Source organism: Bombina bombina, chromosome 7 (assembly GCF_027579735.1).
Source record: "Bombina bombina isolate aBomBom1 chromosome 7, aBomBom1.pri, whole genome shotgun sequence".
NCBI classification, from domain to species: Eukaryota; Metazoa; Chordata; class Amphibia; order Anura; family Bombinatoridae; genus Bombina; species Bombina bombina.
This window is the reverse complement of record NC_069505.1, coordinates 294,582,374-294,603,746: the sequence shown is the minus strand read 5'-3', so window position 1 is coordinate 294,603,746 and position 21,373 is coordinate 294,582,374. Positions and strand designations below refer to the sequence as shown.

General features: G+C 36.9%; 1 protein-coding gene across 3 annotated transcripts in view; it reads left to right on the top strand.

Moving 5' to 3' along the window:
• Nucleotides 1–18,871, top strand: part of ASB14 (ankyrin repeat and SOCS box containing 14) — a 126,907-nt gene extending 108,036 nt beyond the window's left edge. For all 3 annotated transcript variants that reach the window (XM_053720855.1, XM_053720853.1, XM_053720854.1), the window contains 4 exons: nucleotides 4,479–4,650; nucleotides 8,839–9,382; nucleotides 11,616–11,769; nucleotides 18,624–18,871. In XM_053720855.1, coding sequence (XP_053576830.1) covers nucleotides 4,479–4,650; nucleotides 8,839–9,382; nucleotides 11,616–11,769; nucleotides 18,624–18,796 — 1,043 coding nt within the window. In that variant the 3' untranslated portion in view covers nucleotides 18,797–18,871. The remainder of the gene's footprint in view (nucleotides 1–4,478; nucleotides 4,651–8,838; nucleotides 9,383–11,615; nucleotides 11,770–18,623) is intronic.
• Nucleotides 18,872–21,373: the final 2,502 nt, after the last annotated feature.

Below are 21,373 nucleotides of genomic sequence, written 5' to 3'. Positions count from 1 at the left end.
ATCTATGCAAGTTCTGATATTGTCAGTTAATTTGGTATTAGGATAAATTGCAGTTAAATAGCAGAATATATATATTATCCTATTGTTTTATAAACACTGTTTAGAATTGTATTGCTTGGATGTTAAAGGTTTTTAGTCCCATTGTGTTAAATAAATAAAAGGCTGAATTGTGAAGGTATATTTTTCTGGGTTTTGTAAGAAGGATAGCATATTTTAAGAGTTGGTTTTAACGCATATACATTTTGTGTCATATTCTAATATTGCAAATATATTTCAAAAATGTTCATGGATATTAACTAAATAAAAGAGTTCAGGTATTTATATTAATTTTATTGTTTCTAGTAGATGCATGTTTATTAAGGGTTTCTATTTTTAAAGAAAATTATTGGTTGTATTGTGTCATAACCCTGCCATAAGCTGATATATATTATTTGGATAGCACTACTAAGATTTTCATAAATATACTGACATTAGTCAGAACGAACTCTAAAAGCTCCATAACAAATTTTGTGTGTTTTCGATATCCAGATCCTCTAGAATCCAAAAAGGACTTGCAAGCCTCAATACCAACAGAATGGGGAACAGAGGAATAAAGAGATTCCACATCTAAAGAGACTAATAATGTCTGCTCAGATATGTTTATTCTATCCAATTTTTTAATAATATCAGTGGAATCCTGTACGAACGTACGTAATTCATTAACATACGGTTTTAGGAAAAAATCCACATACCTACTGATGCCCTCTGTAGGGCCGCCAATCCCTCAGATAATGGGACGGCCTGGGGGCTTAGACAGAGACTTATGAAGTTTGGGAATCCAGTAAAACACTGGAATTTTTGGTTTAGCATTGTATAGGTATCCTTGTTCTTGACTAGTAATCAAATTGGATCTTCTTGCATCATTAAGAAGGAATAGTAGTTCATTATGGGATTTTTGAAACTCGTCACGAGTTACAGCACAGTACTGGTTAGTATCTGAAAGTTGGCGAATAGCCTCACTAATATAGTAACTCTGATCAAGGATCACAACATTTCCGCCCTTATCAGCCGGTTTAAACACAAGCTCTTTATGAAACATAAGCTCTTCAAGAGCAATTCATTCACCTTTGGATAAATTATCATTAATGATGCCAGTTAGCTGTATCTGTGCAAACTGCTCAGTAACACTTTGCACAAACACAGCAATATTTGGAATAGTTGGAAAAGAAGGCATGTATGTGGATCTCTTCCTAAAATCAGTTCTGGGAAAAATATCTGTTACTTAATTGGATTGTTCATAGGCTAAGCTTTCCAAGTCATGTAATGCCTCTCTATCACGGCTATCAACATAGTTGATAGTCGTGCGGGAACTCATTATCTTTTTTAATACAAGTTTACGTGCAAAGAGGTGCAAGTCCTTAGTTATTTCAAATAGATCAGGTCTGCTCGAGGGACAAAAACTCAGACTTTTTTCAAGGAGTTGAATATGATGTTGGTTAAGGGGAAAAGAGGACAGGTTTACAATATTAGAATTTTGTTTACAAGGGGGTTCTCCCAAAAGGATGGCATTTCCTGTTCTAATTGAACCTCAACCTGTTCCTGGTAATCATGTAATGACCCCTGTTCCTCCTCCCTCCTCCATCTCTTCTTTCCTGAGGGGACCTTCGCGTGTCGCCGCTTCCCCCCTCTCCTGGTCCTACTCCTAAAGGGCGTTGCTCTTGGCTTGCCTCTAAGTTTAAATTATCAGGGTCAGAGTCAGCATCAGAACCATCGGTTCCAGAGGCATAGTAATTTCTGCTGTTATATCTGTTACGATAAATATAGACTTTGTTTCTCCTATAGTCATCCTGATCTCTAATTAATTTACGTCTCTTTCTCATCTTAATCTCACCTTGCAATTTTTCAATCAATTTCTGAGTTTCTTTATTTAGTTTCTCAAAAGACGAATCATTTACATAGAATTGAAGTTTATCATATATATTGTCAACCTCAATTGGTATATGACTGTATGTCCTGCACTTCAATACAGCTTGACTCTGCATCATCTAAGACCAGCTTTACAGTCTTGCTTGCTGCTTTTTCTGCAACACCTATGCTTGAACATCTTTTTGCTTCATTAGCTGTTCTGCCTATTCCATCTGCAGCTAACAGGACTTTATAGTGGTGCACCACTTACTCATACCATTTGTGCTCTGTTTTGCATTATTAAGGGGACCCCTTGTTGTGTGTGAGTGTATGGATGAATGAATGATTTATTATTTTTTGTTTTTTAGGATTTATATTGTATAATATTTTTCTATCTACATAAAGTATATTTTGCACTTATCATACTTGATTGTCATTGCTTTATTTAAATATTGTCTATTAGGTGCTTATATCCTAGACTTTTGGATTTCACGTATTGGTGAACTCCACTCCCTTTTTACTACCCATATATTATATTACTATCTAGGTTGCACTCTTAGTTACTTGTATTGGTAGGTGAGCTTTACCATTTCATTTTTGTTTGTTTGCACAACCAACATTGTTATATTAACCCTTTACGGTCCTATAAATTAAATAAAACCTGCAGGCGGCAGGTTTTATTTAATTTTCGTGCCAATATTTTTTAATTACACAGCTAAATAGCAAGTCACCGCTATATGATGCTATTTAGCTGTGAAATTCAAAAGCAGCAAAGTCGGAATATATCCGACATTTGATCGCTGGTGCTAAAACCCTTTGTCGGATATATTCCGACAAAGGACCGCAAAGGGTTAATATACTTTATAACATTTAAATCTCTAAATTTCTGCCTGTTTCTATTCCAGTATAGACAGCCTCTTAATCACATGCTTTTTTATTTGCTTTTCACAACAGGAGACTGCTAGTTTGTGTGGGCCATTTAGATAACATTGTGCTCACGCCCGTGGGTTCTGCACAACACAGCTAAAATGCAAGTCAATAGATAATAAATAAATATTCATGTGATCAGGTGGCTGTCTGCAGAAGCTTAGATACAAGGCAATCACAGAGGTTAAAAGTATATTAATATAACCATGTTGGCTGTAAAAAACTGGGGGATTGGTAATAAAGGAATTATTTATTGTTTTAAACAATAAACATTTTTAAATTGACTGTCCCTTTAATCAAGAAATCTTACCCCTTCTTTGTGCCTGTTTGTTAAGAATTTGAAAGAGTGACTTCTTCACAACCTTGATGTTATTAGGGCTCTTAAATTAAATCTTAATGTGGAAGCTACAAATTGATGCAGACTTTCTGCTTCCTTGTTTGTCCATTTCTCTGGACCTTGCAAGGGCCAAAAAGTTACTGCAATTACTTAAGCTGCCTGGATTAAGGCCTTAATCAATAAGGTATACTTGTTTTTGGGGAAGACTTCCCTGAGTGTATTATTGCTCATCCCACTAAAGCAGTTTCCACTTTTTGGGTCTTTCATAATGAGGCTTCTAGAGAACAAATCTGCAAGGCAGCTACCTGGCCTTCTCTACATACTTTCACCAAATTCTACCATTTTTATGTGTATGCCTCTGTGCTGGATCAGTAACATCCTGACCTAACCTGTATTGTCCCCTATTTCATGGTGGTCTCGTGTACTTCACTGCTTTAATATAAGCTTCCACATGTAATGATCTTGTAGACTCTCACCGTCTTATGAAAGAAAAAGTTTATGCTCACCTGATAAATTAATTAATTTATGATGGTAATAGTACCAAGCACCACCCTTGTTATTCTGTACAGTTGGCAACAGAACTTGTTTTGGACTTCATTTGTCTTGCTTCATTATTTTCTGCTTTTCTAGTTTTTCCTTCTCTACTTGGTCATATGTATGACTGGGGAATTCTGGGAGATTGAAGCTCTGGTATGTAGGGGTGTTTTTGCGTCCTCCTATTGGACTGGAGTCCCACATGCAATTATGTTGTGGATTCTCACCATCATGAAAGAAAGAAATTGATCAGGTAAGCATAAATTTTGTTTTTTTTGTGGTGCTGGTGGATTGTAACAGTTGCACTGTCTACTACATAAACTTTATTTGAGTTCAATCTCCTGTGCAGCTCCTCCTGTGATGCCCTTATGATATTCCCTGTATAAAATATTGATTGTGCATTTTATTTCCTTAAAGGGGCATACAAAGAAAAGAAAAATGCACAATGTTAGAAAACTTTGCTATTTCTCTATTGTATAATATTAGAATGTTGTATAATCCTCGCACTTATGCTAACTTTACTCAAAGTCTTAATTTGAGCCTGTGAGCAACTTCCTAATGTTTGATATTTGGTACAGGGAATATTTGCTGTTACATGATGCTTCAGAATTGGGTAACACTTTGGTGATGTGAATTTGAGTTTGTTCGATAAGCTGTATCATTTTGCTGGCATTTCAGTAGCGTAACCTGCTTTACAGGACCTCATACTGTAGGATTGACACCTATTGACAGGGAAACCTGAAAATAAAATAAAGTTGAATTGTTTGTATTGGTTTTTCATCCTGGATTCCTATAGGTGCTGCAGTTACAGCCCAAGCTTCTGATTCGGCTTCTGTCCTGTTTGAAGCAGCCTCTTCGGGTAACCCAGATGCAGTTTCTCTTTTATTGGAATACGGAGCAGACGCCAACGTACCAAAGCACTCGGGTCACTTGCCAATACACCGGGCAGCATACAGGGGACACCTCTTGTAAGTTGCTGCCTTACTGGGGTCTGTTCAGAGCTCCTGCATGAAATGGTTTAATTTTATGGGACTTTAAAAGCTGCCACTAAAGTCAGAATTAAAGTTTCATGATTTAGATAGAGCATGGAGTTTAAAAAAACATTCAATGTACTTCCATTACCTAAAGTGCATATTGTTTTATATGCACACTTTCTGAAGCTCCAGCTCCAACTGAGCATGTGCAAAAGTGCACACGTATCTTATTATTCTTATTCTTTATTTATAAAGCGCCAACAGATTCCGCAGCGCTGCCCATGGGTACAAGGATAAAAGTACAACAGAGAAACAATACAATTAGATACAAAATTTTACAGACAAATACAGGGGGAACTGAGGGCCCTATTTCCGTGGGAACATACATTAGATGTATATGGATTTTGTGATTGGCTGATGGCTGTCACATGATACAGGAGGGTTAAAATTGGATTAACTTTGAAATTTGGCCAGAAAACATTCTACTGCTCACAGTAAATGCTTTTGCATTATCTTCTTATTATTAATTTGTCATTCAATTCTATTGTATTTAGTGGTCTTTTAAATACCTCTTGCCTTGGTGCAAAATTTGTGCTCCCCTCCACACGTCCTAAATCTGTAACCTGTTTTTTTTTTTTTTTTAATGCTTTAAATAGTCTAAACCGGCTATTGATTTGCAGCATTTAGAAGAAAATCTAGGGTACAGAATTTTGCTTTTTAGCCGCTCAAACTCCATATATTTTTGCATAAACATTATTAAAAGACACATAGAGAAAGGAAACATTAAGGAAATGTAATAAACCAAATTTTGGGGAATAAAATATTTAGATAATAAGACTGGGGTCTGGCTTTAAACCTAGGTGTGTCCAGGATTTGTCCCTACACATAGTAAGCTGTTGCTTAACCCCTAGGGGCCGATTTATCAATGCCTGGCGGACATCGCTGAATGCCGACAGCATACGCTGTTGGCATTTAACATTGCACAAGCAGTTCACCAGAACTGCTTGTGCAATGCCGCCCCCTGCAGATTCGCGGTCAATCAGCCGCTAGCAGGGGGTGTTAATCAAGCCGATCGTATCTGATCGGGCGGGTTGATGTCCGCAGCCTCAGAGGCAGCGGACGAGTTAAGGAAACAGGGGTATTTGGGCCATGATAAATCAGCCCCCTAGACTCAGTTAGGTCATTAATTACATGCCATCTTAAAAGCACTGGGCTTTAACGTTATTAAGACAGCATGAAACGTCCCAACTGCACCCTCCTGCTTTTAGGCAATGGAAAATCCGACTGAGGGCGTGCCTAAAATAGTAGGCAGTCCCCCATGATCCAACGCTGGCGTTGCAATCATGTGATTGCTTCACCAATTGCGTGATTTATTTTTCCCCTCAAATGTTTACATCGGAACTTAGAATAAGCACTTATATTTGTATACTATTTTACATACAATATGTATATATATATGTATTATATATATGTATGTGTATACTATTTACTTACAATATGTATATATGTATTTGTATACTATTTTACATACAATATGTATATATGTATTTGTATACTATTTTACATACAATATGTATATATATATATGTGTTATATATGTATGTGTATACTATTTACTTACAATATGTATATATGTATTTGTATACTATTTACTTACAATATGTATATATGTATTTGTATACTATTTACATACAATATGTATATATGTATTTGTATACTATTTACTTACAATATGTATATATGTATTTGTATACTATTTTACATAGAATATGTATATATGTATTATATATGTATTTGTATACTATTTACTTACAATATGTATATATGTATTTGTATACTATTTACATACAATATGTATATATGTATTTGTATACTATTTACTTACAATATGTATATATGTATTTGTATACTATTTACATACAATATGTATATATGGATTTGTATACTATTTACATACGATATGTATATACGTATTATATATGTATTTGTATACTATTTACATGCAATATGTATATATGTATTTGTATACTATTTACTTACAATATGTATATATGTATTTGTATACTATTTACATACTATATGTATATATGTATTATATATGTATTTGTGTACTATTTACATACAATATGTATATATGTATTTGTATACTATTTACATACAATATGTATATATGTATTTGTATACTATTTACATATGATATGTATATATGTATTTGTATACTATTTACTTACAATATGTATATATGTATTTGTATACTATTTACATACGATATGTATATATGTATTATATATGTATTTGTATACTATTTACATACAATATGTATATATGTATTTGTATACTATTTACATACAATATGTATATATGTATTTGTATACTATTTACTTACAATATGTATATATGTATTTGTATACTATTTACATACGATATGTATATACGTATTATATATGTATTTGTATACTATTTACATACAATATGTATATACGTATTATATATGTATTTGTATACAATTTTATTATCAGATATATCTGTAGTAAACAAACAGCAGTGATGATATGAATGGGCATTGTGAGAAAAAGGACATGGTGTCAGTGATGATTCCAGGGGATTGAAATGCACCCCCCATTTCCTGTAGCCCCCAAACCTCAAAGGTGCCCTGAGTTGACAAGGTAGTCTCTTATTTACATGTACAGTGCTCTTCACAGAGGAAGGGAGAGGTGGGGATTTAATGGTATAAAGGTAGGAACAGGCATCAGAAGATAAGATTGATATTTAGTTTTCTATTCTAGAATCCTTCCTACAGAATAACCAGTGTTTCTTGCCCCTACAGGTTTATATCTGTCAATTAGACCCCAGAGGGCGCCACCTGACAGATGATAAATAACGTGTCATAATAAAGAATTATTCTGTATTGTGTTGTTTGCTATCCATTAGTGCACCTGTCCCCAAGCTCTAGATGTAGAAAATTGACTTGGCACCGAAAATCACTCCTCACCAAAAACGTAGAATTTTGTTCCAAATGTGTACATTTTTAAAGCTTTTGCAGATTCTTTCTAAGTAGACTTAGAGGTTTCTTTCCCATATTGTGGTGACATTATAATTATGTAGACTCACCCTTTCTTGGCTCAGCCGTGAACCATTGCAGACTTGCTATATTTTATAGGTATGTAGCTAAAATAAACATCTCACTGCAGCTATGGCCACCCCTCTGTAAAAGCTATTTTTTTTTTTTTTAAATCTGATGTCAGCAGGCGGTATGGCCAATCAAAAGCTGTTCCATACGTGCCAGTCTCAATTACTTTAACACATATAGGAACTTAAAGCCCAGACAAGGTTTGGGATTAAAGTAAATGAAAATGGGCACCAGCATGAGTGTATGGCATGGGTGGTATCTGGCTCCTCCTTACTGCCCAGCTTGAGCTAAATTGAAACTTTGAATTAGGAATTAAAGGGACATTGACCATCTCTTTTGTGTAAAAAAAATACATTCCCCACATTCCCTAGAGAGCCCAAAAAGCAAATTCTAGAAAATGTTTCTCCCCCAAAATGCTGCAAATTAATAGTTTACATCATTTGCTTTTTGTCCTCTCTACAAAACATGAGGCAAGCTCAAATTGTGAATCAAAGCAAGACATGTTTAATGTTCCTTTATTTATAAAATATAACAAAGCCACAACCGGGACACAGATAAAACAAGAAAATAGGGAGTGAGTTTATACATTATTTGTTAAATAGCATTAAAGGGACACTCAAGTCAAAATGAAACTTTAATGATTCAGAAAGAGCAGCAGTTTTGAAAAACTTTACTTGCATTAACAAAATGTGGACAGTCTTTCAATTTACAATACTACCTACTGAGCATGTGCAAGAATTCACAGAATATATGTAAATGCATTTGTGATTGGCTGATGGCTGTCACATGATACAGGGGGAGTGGAAATAGACAAAACTTTGAAATTTATCAGAAAAAAAACTACTACTCATTTGAAGTTCAGACTAAGTGCTATTGCATTGTATTTTTATCATGCATTTGTTGATTATGCAAATGTACTGTATTTACTGGTCCTTTAACTCTGTGTTTCATGGATAAATATTACAGGTAAATTATTTAATGTATCATGTACTTGGGTAACAGGTGTAATGGCCTCATTTGGTACAGCCCTAAGCATACATTCCTTTCTGCAGGGCACTAAAGAAACTAATTCCAGTGACTGATCACAATGCCATTAAAAGAAGCGGCATCAGCCCAATCCACTCTGCGGCCGCTGGAGGACACTCACAGTGCCTCAACCTTCTTCTCAGATCTGGATTTGATGTCAATTTCATGTTGGCCCAGAGAGTCCGCAAAGGTTATGACGATGAAAGAAAATCGGCTTTGTACTTTGCAGTTTCCAACAATGATATTTCCTCAGCTCATCTTCTGCTGGAGGCTGGAGCGCTTCCTAACCAGGACCCTATAAATTGTCTGCAGGTTGCACTTAGAATTGGAAACTACGAACTTGTGAATCTTTTGCTCCGTCATGGGGCCAATGTCAACTACATATGCAAAGTAAATCCATTACACTTCCCATCAGCTCTTCAGTATGCGCTGAAAGATGAAGTCATGTTAAGATTGTTGCTGAACTACGGGTACAATGTTTCTAAATGTTTTGAGTGTCCTCATGGGAATAATATACATTACATACACGGATATGAAGGATGGACATCTACAGTAATTAAAGACACCATGGTACAAATTTACAAAATATAATTATTAGTAATGTATAAAGTATTATACATTTCCTACACAATGTTCCACCTTAAATTTCTGTAAGAATGTCTACAGAGTTAAAGGGACATTACAGCCAAAATTGGAAACCAGGTGGATGCATTTCAGTTTTGAATAGAAGCATTTTTGTAATTTACATGTATTAGCAAAAATGCATCTAATAAAAGCTATGGCTGTTTCAAATGTGTATTTAAGTATGCTCTGTGCACCAGCATTTTAAAAACAGCACTTGTTTAGAGAGCCTAAGGTGCTTATACTATCTGGTAATGTTTTTTTGCCAATACATGTATTCTTCAAATTCCTATTTAAAGATGAAATTCATATCTTTCTTTTTTACATAGAGATATTCATGTTATATTTTCTTTTTATCTTTTACAGATATTCCGCATCACTTTTAAGTGGTTTAACACTTGGATATCATGTCCCTTTAAGTATAAGTGGCAGCATTTTTTAGAAACTAGAATTAAAACATGATCTATAGCTCACTGGCTCCTGTATTTTTAAGCTAATTCAAAAGAATAAATGGGGCTGAAAGTGAACAAGAGGATATAAGCAACTGAAAAGTATAGTTCTCTACAGCCAATCCAAATAGTCTGCGAAAAGATAAAACAAATCAGTTGCGTTTACAGCATATCCATAGTCGCACTCCAAAATAAAGAAAAAAATCTTGAGAAAAGCATCAGCTGAAACGCGTTGATGGTACTGATTAACACTTACTATAAAAAAAAAAAAATTCAATATTTAATAAACTTAAAAACAAAAAAGCACTATCCACTGGTGGAATAATCCACAATAGATCTGGCTAAGGAATAGTTTAAAAACCTTATTTAAAACTCAACTGAGAAAGTTCATAAAATTACTGTGCAAATAAAATCTGAATCATTCCAAAACTGTTACAATTGAGACTTACCTTGGCCACACTAAGCTAATCTTATAATATGGATGGTTTTAGGTAGAGGATAGTATTATATTCTGCATCTTCCCAGGCACTGCTGTTTAAGTAGTTCTGGCTGTGAAAATCACGGTCCTTGGTTGCAGACCTCGGTGCTCAGCCAACTCCTCAGATTAGCTAATTCTGTCACTTTCGATGACGCAGAATCAGCTGTCTCAGTAAAAAATCCCCTCCGTTTGCATGCGCTTCATTGAGTCACTGCATCAAACATATATATATATACAATGCACTGTAATTCCCCCATCTTCACTATCTTTTTTGCCTCTGCCTGGAGGGTTCAAGGGGGGCAAAGCCCCCATTGTAAACCTCATTCCCCAAGGTTCACTTGGGGTGGATGCCAGAGGATTGGCGGAGCACCCCCCTTGAACCCCACAGGCAGAGGCAATTTTTTTTTAGTGATGATGGAGGAATTACAGTGCCCATCATATATATGTCGGGTTAGCAAGCAGTTCCATTGTAGAGATTAGCTTCTGTGGTGGATCGCAGGCGCAGTGAGTCAGTTTGGTCAGACTTGGCTGATATGACAGACTTGCGGTGATTAAAATGGGATGATGCGCTGGAGAATGCATTGAGGCAGTGGAGCGCATGGGTAGAGAATGAATTTGCGGTCACACAGCTGATTCCACGTCACTGGAAGTGACGGAATTGGCTAATGTGTCAGAACACAGGCATCTCCCTGTTGTCGCTCCATTCTGTTTTTTAGGATACATCACTGTCACGTGACTCTTCACCAGTCACTAGGCAAAAGGGTAGATCACAAATGTTGGACAGAACGCTCTGTATCCGTAGTAGTAAGTGTCAATCAGTACCGTCAACGCGTTTCAGAGGATGCTTTTCTCAAGATCTTTATCTTGGAGTGTGATTATGGATATGCTGTAAGCACAATCGATTTGTCTTTTTTTTGCCTTATTTTTAAGCTTTGCATTACTGTTATATATTTTGTGATTCAGGATATTTAGTGTTGACCTGGTTATTTACTAGGCATGTGCATTTGGTGATTTGTTTTATAAACAAACGCCAAATATGTCCGTGGGAAAGCAGCATTTTGGCTCTTTTTGGAGCCAGATTTATTTTCGTGAAAATCCAACACATCCAGATCTTTAAGTGTCGCGTCTTCACGCAAATAGATCAGTTTTAGAAAAGACGGATATAAATAAATATTAAACAAATAGACGCAATGATAAAACTATAAATACTGCACTATTTGATGTTCAGTCTGTGTAATCTGATTTTGTTTTCTAGTTCTGTGAAGTGATAACATTAAACTGGCTCAAACACCTATGTGGAAATGTTGTGCGTATAATGCTGGACTATGTTGATCAAGTGGAATTTTGCTCCAAGCTGAAGAGTGCACTTATGCAGCAGAAACATTGGCCAGAGATCCACATGATATCAAGCAAGTAGCTGTAGATCTTTAACTTCTGTATAAGAGCGATACATATATACTGCATTAAAGGGAGAGTATAAAATGTATGAGAAATTGCATTTCCAGGTTTAATTGTGTATATGAAGTAGCTGGTTTTGTGCTTTTAAACCACAGCCTATTACAATGGGTTGAGCTTGCAGGTAATATCAGATCTCATTATGTTATCACTTTGTGTACACACACTTGCTTCCTTATCTTATATTTGTCTGAAAAACCAAAGCTCAATACTTAGAGAGAATAATGGAAAAATTATCATTTTATTACTTAATTATCCTGCACCCCACTGAGAGTGTACTTTCTTCTGCTGGCTGTGTTTACATAGCCTTATCAATAGCCTAAACTTTCAGTATAGGTGGGGATACCACAGGCTAAATCAGCTATTTCAAATGCTTGCTGAAATAAGAGTAATGGAGCTACTTGTAAACAATTTAATACCTTCTAGCAGGTAAAATGGATCATTGGTAATAATTTGAAGGGGAGAACATTTTGGGGTGAACTGTCCCTTTAAATTTCATATTGCCCTTTGGGATGACTCAGTTGACTGGCTGACCCTCCTCAGTAGATTTAAACTACAGGGTTACTTATTGCAGTTAATGCAGAGGTAGTTCAGATTTTGATCTTTAAAGGACTGTTAAATGCAATATAATTGCATAATTAACAAATGTATAATAAAAGGGCAACGCAGTAGCATTTCTTCTGAATTTCAAATGAACAGCAGATTTTTTTTCTGATAAATTTAAAATGTCTTCCCCCTGTATCATGTAATAGCCATCATATCAGGAGAAGCATTACATTACTATGATCTAGCTGGTGATTGGTGGCTTACACACACATGCCTTTTGTCATTTGCTCATCAAATGTAAATACAAGTCTGTCAAAAGAACTTAGACAAGGGGCAGTCTGCAGAGGCTTAGATACAAGGTAATCACAGAGGTAAAAATTAAATTAATATAACTGTGTTGGTTATGCAAAACTGGGGAATGGGTAATAAAGGGATTATCTATCTTTTTAAACAAACATTCTGTAGTAGATTATCCCTTTAATATCACATGGAACTTCCCATAATTATAGTAAAAAAGAGCATATAGATTAAAGGGACGTGAAACCTTAAGTTTTCTATTAGGACAATGTTAAAAAGTTTCCAATTTACTTCTATTTTTACTTTGTTATTCTTTATATCTTTTTTTGAAAAGCATACCTAGGTAGCTCAGAGGAATTTACGTGTCTGGACCACTTTATGGCGGCAGTTTAAAAAAAAATGTGCAAACACTGCTGTCAGTTAGTGCTCTAAAGCATTATTGCAAAACTCCTGGGGCGCGATCCGATATACGGCGCAGGTTTCGGCGCAAGCGTGGAAACCTGTGCCGCCCGTACTTTCAGCTCGCAACTCGAGCTATCACATATACGGCGCCGTCAGATGCTAAAGTGCTGTAAGTCTGACAAATTAGCGATGTCCAGAAATCTGCGTAAGTACAAATTTCTGGAGTCGCCAGTGACTTACGGCTTTTTAGAAACTGCCGCCGCCTACAAAAACTGACTAAATTATAAAATCACCCGTAACTGTCTAACACGCCTCCCAAACATAGCCCGACATGTATATCCCTCTATCCGCAATCCCCCCTCTCACTCCTAACAATATATATATTAACCCCTAAACCGCCGCTCCCGGACCCCGCCGCCAGCTACATTAACTATATTACCCCCTAATATGATCCCTCTACACCGCCGCCACCTATTTTAACTATATTATCCCCTAATGTGAGCCCCCTACCCCGCCGCCACCTACATTATATGTACTACCCCCTAATTTGACCCCCCTTACACCGCCGCCACCTATATTAAAAATGATTAACCCCTAATCTAATCCCCCTACACCGCCGCCACCTATATTAAATGTCTAACCCCTAATGTGATCCCCCTACACCGCCGCCACCACCTACATTAAAATTATTAACCCCTAATGTAATCCCCTTACACCGCCGCCATCTATATTAAAATTATTACCCCCTAATGGGAGTCCCCTACCCCGCCGCCACCTATTTTAACTAAATTACCCCCTAATCTAATCCCCCTACCCCGCCGCCACCTATATTAAAATGATTAACCCCTAATCTAATCCCCCTACACCGCCGCCACCTATAATAAATGTATTACCCCCTAAAATACTAAAATGTCCCTACCCTAAACTAAATTACAAATAGCCCTGAAAAGGGCCTTTTGCAGTACATTGCCCCAAAGTAACCAGCTCTTTTACCAGCCCTTAAAAGGGCCTTTTGCGGGGCATTGTCCCAAAGTAATCAGCTCTTTTACATGTAATCTAATCCCCCTACACCGCCGCCACCTATGTTAAATATATTAACCCCTAATCTGACCCCCCTACACCGCCGCCACCTATATTAAATATATTAACCCCTAATCTAATCCCCCTACACCACCGCCACCTATATTAACTATATTAACCCTAATTATATTAGGATTAATATAGTTATTATATTATATATATTATTAATATAGTTAATAATTAATATAGTTATTATATTATAGATATTAACTATATTAACCCTAACACCCCTAACTTAATTATTATTGCAATAAATCTAAATAATATTAATCTTATTAACTAAAATATTCCTATTTAAAACTAAATACTTACCTATAAAATAAACCTTAAAATAGCTACAATATAATTAATAATTACATTGTAGCTATTTTAGGGTTTATATTTATTTTACAGGTAACTTGGTATTTATTTTAACTAGGTACAATAGCTATTAAATAGTTAATAACTATTTAATAGCTACCTAGTTAAAATAATTACCAATTTACCTGTAAAATAAATCCTAACCTAAGTTACCATTACACCTACACTATCAATAAATTAATTAAATAAACTACAATTATCTAAACTAAAATATAATTAAATACACTAAATTAAATTACAAAAAAAACCAAACACTAAATTACAAAAAATAAAAAAAATTACAAGAATTTTAAGCTAATTACACCTAATATAAGCCCCCTAATAAAATAACAAAGCCCCCCAAAATAAAAAAATGTCCCTACCCTAAACTAAATTACAAAAAGTAACCAGCTCTATTACCAGACCTTATAAGGGCCTTTTGTGGGGCATTGCCCCAAAGTAATCAGCTCTTTTAACTGTAAAAAAAAAAAGAGCAACCACCCCCCCATTACAACCCACCACCCACACACCCCTACTCTAAAACACACCCTATCCCCCCTTAAAAAAAACTAAGTCTAACCCCCAAGTGCTCCTTACCTGTCCTGAAGACCGGCGGAGAAGGTCCTGTTCCAGGCGGAGAAGTCTTCTTCCAGGCGGCGACCTCTTCTTCTTTCAGGAACCAGCCGCCGCGGAGCGGAGGAGTTGAAGACCGATAACCGTGGAGCTGAAGACCGTCCTCTCTGGAACTGGAGATCGGCGACGCTGGAACTGAAGACCGGAGCCATGGAGCGTGGAGGATGGTTGTTATTTTTTTTTTACAGGTAAAAGAGCTGATTACTTTGGGGCAATGCCCCACAAAAGGCCCTTTTAAGGGCTGGTAATATAGGTGGTTACTTTTTGTAATTTATTTTAGGGTAGGGACATTTTTTTATTTTGGGGGGCTTTGTTATTTTATTAGGGGGCTTAGATTAGGTGTAATTATCTTAAAATTCTTGTAATCTTTTTTAATTTTTGTAATTTAGTGTTTGTTTTTTTGTAATTTAGTTTAGTGTATTTAATTATATTTTAGTTTAGATAATTGTAGTTTATTTAATTAATTTATTGATAGTGTAGGTGTATTTGTAACTTAGGTTAGGATTTATTTTACAGGTAAATTGGTAATTATTTTAACTAGGTAGCTATTAAATAGTTATTAACTATTTAATAGCTATTGTACCTAGTTAAAATAAATACCAAGTTACCTGTAAAATAAATATAAACCCTAAAATAGCTAAAATGTAATTATTAATTATATTGCAGCTATCTTAAGGTTTGTTTTATAGGTAAGTATTTAGTTTTAAATAGGAATATTTTAGTTAATAAGATTAATATTATTTAGATTTATTGCAATAATAATTAAGTTAGGGGTGTTAGGGTTAGATAGGGTTAATATATATAATATAATAACTATATTAATTATTAACTATATTAATAATATATATAATATAATAACTATATTAACTATATTAACCCTAATATGATTAGGGTTAATATAGTTAATATTGGTGGCGGCGGTGTAGGGGGATTAGATTAGGGTTAATATATTTAATATAGGTGGCGGTGGTGTAGGGGGATTAGATTAGGGGTTAATATATTTAATATAGGTGGCGGCGGTGTAGCGGGGTCAGATTAGGGGTTAAAATATTTAATATAGGTGGCGGCCATGTAGGGGGATTAGATTACATGTAAAAGAGCTGATTACTTTGGGACAATGCCCCACAAAAGGCCCTTTTAAGGGCTGGTAATAGAGCTGGTTACTTTGGGGCAATGCCCTGCAAAAGGCCCTTTTCAGGGCTATTTGTAATTTAGTTTAGGGTAGGGACATTTTAGTATTTTAGGGGGTAATACATTTATTATAGGTGGCGGCAGTGTAGGGGGATTAGATTAGGGGTTAATCATTTTAATATCGGTGGCGGCGGGGTAGGGGGATTAGATTAAGGGGTAATATAGTTAAAATAGGTGGCGGCGGGGTAGGGGACTCACATTAGGGGGGTAATAATTTTAATATAGATGGCGGCGGTGTAGGGGGATTACATTAGGGGTTAATAATTTTAATGTAGGTGGCGGCGGTGTAGGGGGATCACATTAGGGGGTTAGACATTTAATGTAGGTGGCGGCGGGGTCCGGGAGCGGCAGTTTAGGGGTTAAACACTTTATTAGGGATTGCGGCGGGATTGCGGTTGACAGGTAGATAGACATTGCGCATGCGTTAGGTGTTAGGTTTTATTTTGCAAGATAGACATTGCGCATGCGTTAGGTGTTAGGTTTTATTTTGCAGCCAGTTTAGGAAGCTATGGGGCTCCAATACTCAGCGTAAGGCTTACTACGCCTGCAATTTGTGGCGAGGTGAAAATGGAGTAAAATTTCTCCATTTTCGCCACGTAAGTCCTTACGCTGTATATTGGATACCAAACTGCGCTGGTTTGGTATACCTGTCTATGGGCCAAAAAACTACGGCTGAAGGCAGAAATATACGAGCGTAACTTCTAGGTTACGCCGTATATGTGATACCAAACTAGCACAAAATTTGGCGTCGCCAGCTTTTGCGGGCAACGCTGCATATCGGATCAGGCCCCTGGCATATAGTTTTCCACACAAGCGCAGAATACCATTACTAAATGTGACATTTGAAGTAACCGGAAACTTTCTAAAAACTGCATGTTCTGTGTAATGTGTAAACTAACAAAAGCAGCTATTGTCTTACAGTTTTTTTTCTTTAAAGGGGCAGTATACACCAATTTTCATTTAACTGCAGGTAATAGACACTACTATAAAGAAAAATATGCACAGATAATGAAAAAGTAGACACTCCCCCCTCCCCCTTTCTCTGCATATGAAAAGACTCTTTACACAAACAGGAGCAAGCTGGAGTAGGTATACATCAGTATTCTCCTAAAGCTTTGGGGCTTGGTTAGGAGTCTGAAAATCAGTGCAATGTTATTTAAAAATAAGCAAAACTATACATTTTCTTTTAAAAAAAGCTGAATAGGCTATATAAACAGATATAGGCAAGGTGTCCGTGACTAGCCCTTGCAGTGTCCGCCACCCGTTTTGCGGTGGGGAGGGAAGAGTAGGACAGATAAATGCTGGTCCTGACTCCTCCTTGACGCAGGCGGCACCATGTTTTGCAGGGTTGAGGCCGCACCCACGGGATGCCGCCTAGTAGGGGGAAAGTGAGTGAGAGGGAAGAAGCAAGCTGCCTGCAGTGCAGCCTGTGTCAACCACCCATGAGCCGTGACCCGTCCCGATTCCTTGATCTGTGCAGCAGAGTGGTGCTGGTGTCTGTGTGTAGAAGACCGCCGCCTACTCTAATAAACCTTACCTAACCAAATAGGTAACCAACCATGATGATCATGTGATTACCATCAAGGTGGGTGAGTTTGGTTAGGTGTTGTAGACTCTCAATACAACAAAAACAAAAGAAAGGTTAGAATTTTAAAAACATTGTATACTAGTTTAACACAAGCAGTCTTTATATAAATGTTATTTTAAACTTGTTTGATAAGATAATTAATTTGTACTTGTGGAACTAGACCAGGGGCAACCAACAAGCAGCCCATTTGACAGCAAAGTGCCGCTCTCCTGACTTATAGAAACTTAGAATATGTCAGCAGATAGGAACCATTCGGCCCATCTGGTCTGTCCAATTTTCTGAATACTTTCATTAGTTCCTGGCCTTATCTTATATCTAGCATAACCTTATGCCTATCCCATGCATGTTTAAACTACTTTACTGTCTCTACCACTTCTGCTGGATAGCTATTCCACCATGTATCCACTACCCTCTCTGTAAAGAGAGTGTTTTTTTGATGTTTTTAATTTGAAATGTACCTTGGTGTCCTTCACTAAGGTCTGTACTTTGAAAAATGTCCGCCACAGCCTTGGTCCGTGCCTATCCCTGGCTATAAATGGATCATCTACAAAACATTTATTCAAAGAAAAATCTAGTGTATAATGTCCCTTTAAGTGAAAGAAAAAAAAGAAAGCTCAAAAATCAGAGTCTAAGTGTAGCATAAAACACACAATCCTTTAATATAAACACCAATAATATAAAAACCAATAAGATATATAAAAATTATAAAATGTTTTTCTTGTTTGATTTCAGCAAATCCTCGGACCCTGAAACATCTCTGTCGGCTGAAGATCAGGAAGTGCATGGGCCGTCTGCACCTACGTTGTCCAGTTTTTATGTGTTTACTTCCACTCCCCAACCGCTTGAAAGACTACGTCCTTTATAAGGAGTATGAGCTTTTTGGCCAAGGTCACTTTGTATCGTGACTTGGCCATATGTCACAATATGTGTAGTAAATAATCACCTTCTTGGCAATAAAAAGTGCTACTAGTAAGAGGAAATTGGTTTTATTTTCCCTACATAAAATAAACTGTGCACAAGAGAAGCGTCTAATATAAGGGTAAGTTCTGCAGATTTATTTTTAATGTTACTATAATTAGACACTTGATTTTACAATTTTAAATCTGTAAGAGACATAAATAAAATAGGTTGCAAAAATATTTTAGCTGCAAGGAAGAAAGGATCAATATGAAAGTTTGCTGAATGGGAGGAAAAATATTATTTGCCTTTGCTCTAGAGGACAAGAAAACCCTGAGTATAAAAAATATCAAAATCAAGGCTCTAAGGCTCAGTGTGGGACTGGATCTGTGTTGTATGTTGTGTACTATTCTGTAGGATTTAGGCTCTAGTTTGTATAAGAATAATTCATATCTATATCATTTTAGGGAATGTGAGCTGAGAAATTAGTGATGGGCTGTGTTTGTCAAGTCTATGAATGACACATTTTTAATCTATACTCCAGGATATTTAAAGTGCATATGGTTTGTGAACGTAAACACTGAATAAAATAGCATAGAAGCTGTTGAGAGGTGAAAGATTTGAGATGAGAAATTAAAGCAATAGGTTTATACATGCCGTATGTATCACTGTATACACTAAAAGCTTATGGCTATGGCTGCGGCTGCTGCACTTAAGGAAGGTGGAAAATACCATAAAAACAAAATTTATGCTTACCTGATAAATTTCTCTCTCTTGTGGTATATCCAGTCCACGGGTTCATCCATTACTTGTGGGATATTCTCCTTCCCAACAGGAAGTTGCAAGAGGACACCCACAGCAGAGCTGTCTATATAGCTCCTCCCCTAACTGCCACCTCCAGTCATTCGACCGAAGACAAGTAAGAAAAAGGAGAAACTATAGGGTGCAGTGGTGACTGTAGTTTAAAAAATAAAAACACCTGCCTTAAAGTGACAGGGCGGGCCGTGGACTGGATACACCACAAGAGAAAGAAATTTATCAGGTAAGCATAAATTTTGTTTTCTCTTGTAAGGTGTATCCAGTCCACGGGTTCATCCATTACTTGTGGGATACCAATACCAAAGCTTTAGGACATGGATGAAGGGAGGGACAAGGCAGGTACTTAAACAGAAGGCACCACTGCTTGTAAGACCTTTCTCCCAAAAATAGCCTCCGAGGAAGTAAAAGTATCAAATTTGTAGAATTTAGAAAAAGTATGAAGCGAAGACCAAGTCGCCGCCTTACAAATCTGTTCAACAGAGGCCTCATGTTTAAAAGCCCATGTGGAAGCTACCGCTCTAGTAGAATGAGCTGTAATTCTTTCAGGAGGCTGCTGGCCAGCAGTCTCATAGGCTAAACGAATTATGCTTCTTAGCCAAAAAGAAAGAGAAGTTGCCGAAGCCTTTTGGCCTCTCCTCTTTCCAGAGTAGACAACAAACAATGCAGATGTTTGACGAAAATCCTTAGTAGCTTGCAAATTAAACTTTAAAGCACAAACCACGTCAAGATTGTGTAACAGACGTTCCTTCTTTGAAGAAGGATTAGGACACAGTGACGGAACAACAATTTCCTGATTGATATTCCTATTAGATACTACCTTAGGAAGAAACCCAGGTTTGGTACGCAAAAACAGAATTTATGTTTACCTGATAAATTACTTTCTCCAACGGTGTGTCCGGTCCATGGCGTCATCCTTACTTGTGGGATATTCTCTTCCCCAACAGGAAATGGCAAAGAGCCCAGCAAAGCTGGTCACATGATCCCTCCTAGGCTCCGCCTTCCCCAGTCATTCGACCGACGTAAAGGAGGAATATTTGCATAGGAGAAACCATATGATACCGTGGTGACTGTAGTTAAAGAAAATAAATTATCAGACCTGATTAAAAAACCAGGGCGGGCCGTGGACCGGACACACCGTTGGAGAAAGTAATTTATCAGGTAAACATAAATTCTGTTTTCTCCAACATAGGTGTGTCCGGTCCACGGCGTCATCCTTACTTGTGGGAACCAATACCAAAGCTTTAGGACACGGATGAAGGGAGGGAGCAAATCAGGTCACCTAGATGGAGGGCACCACGGCTTGCAAAACCTTTCTCCCAAAAATAGCCTCAGAAGAAGCAAAAGTATCAAACTTGTAAAATTTAGTAAAAGTGTGCAGTGAAGACCAAGTCGCTGCCTTACATATCTGATCAACAGAAGCCTCGTTCTTGAAGGCCCATGTGGAAGCCACAGCCCTAGTGGAATGAGCTGTGATTCTTTCAGGAGGCTGCCGTCCGGCAGTCTCATAAGCCAATCTGATGATGCTTTTAATCCAAAAAGAGAGAGAGGTAGAAGTTGCTTTTTGACCTCTCCTTTTACCAGAATAAACAACAAACAAGGAAGATGTTTGTCTAAAATCCTTTGTAGCATCTAAATAGAATTTTAGAGCACGAACAACATCCAAATTGTGCAACAAACGTTCCTTCTTTGAAACTGGATTCGGACACAAAGAAGGCACGACTATCTCCTGGTTAATGTTTTTGTTAGAAACAACTTTCGGAAGAAAA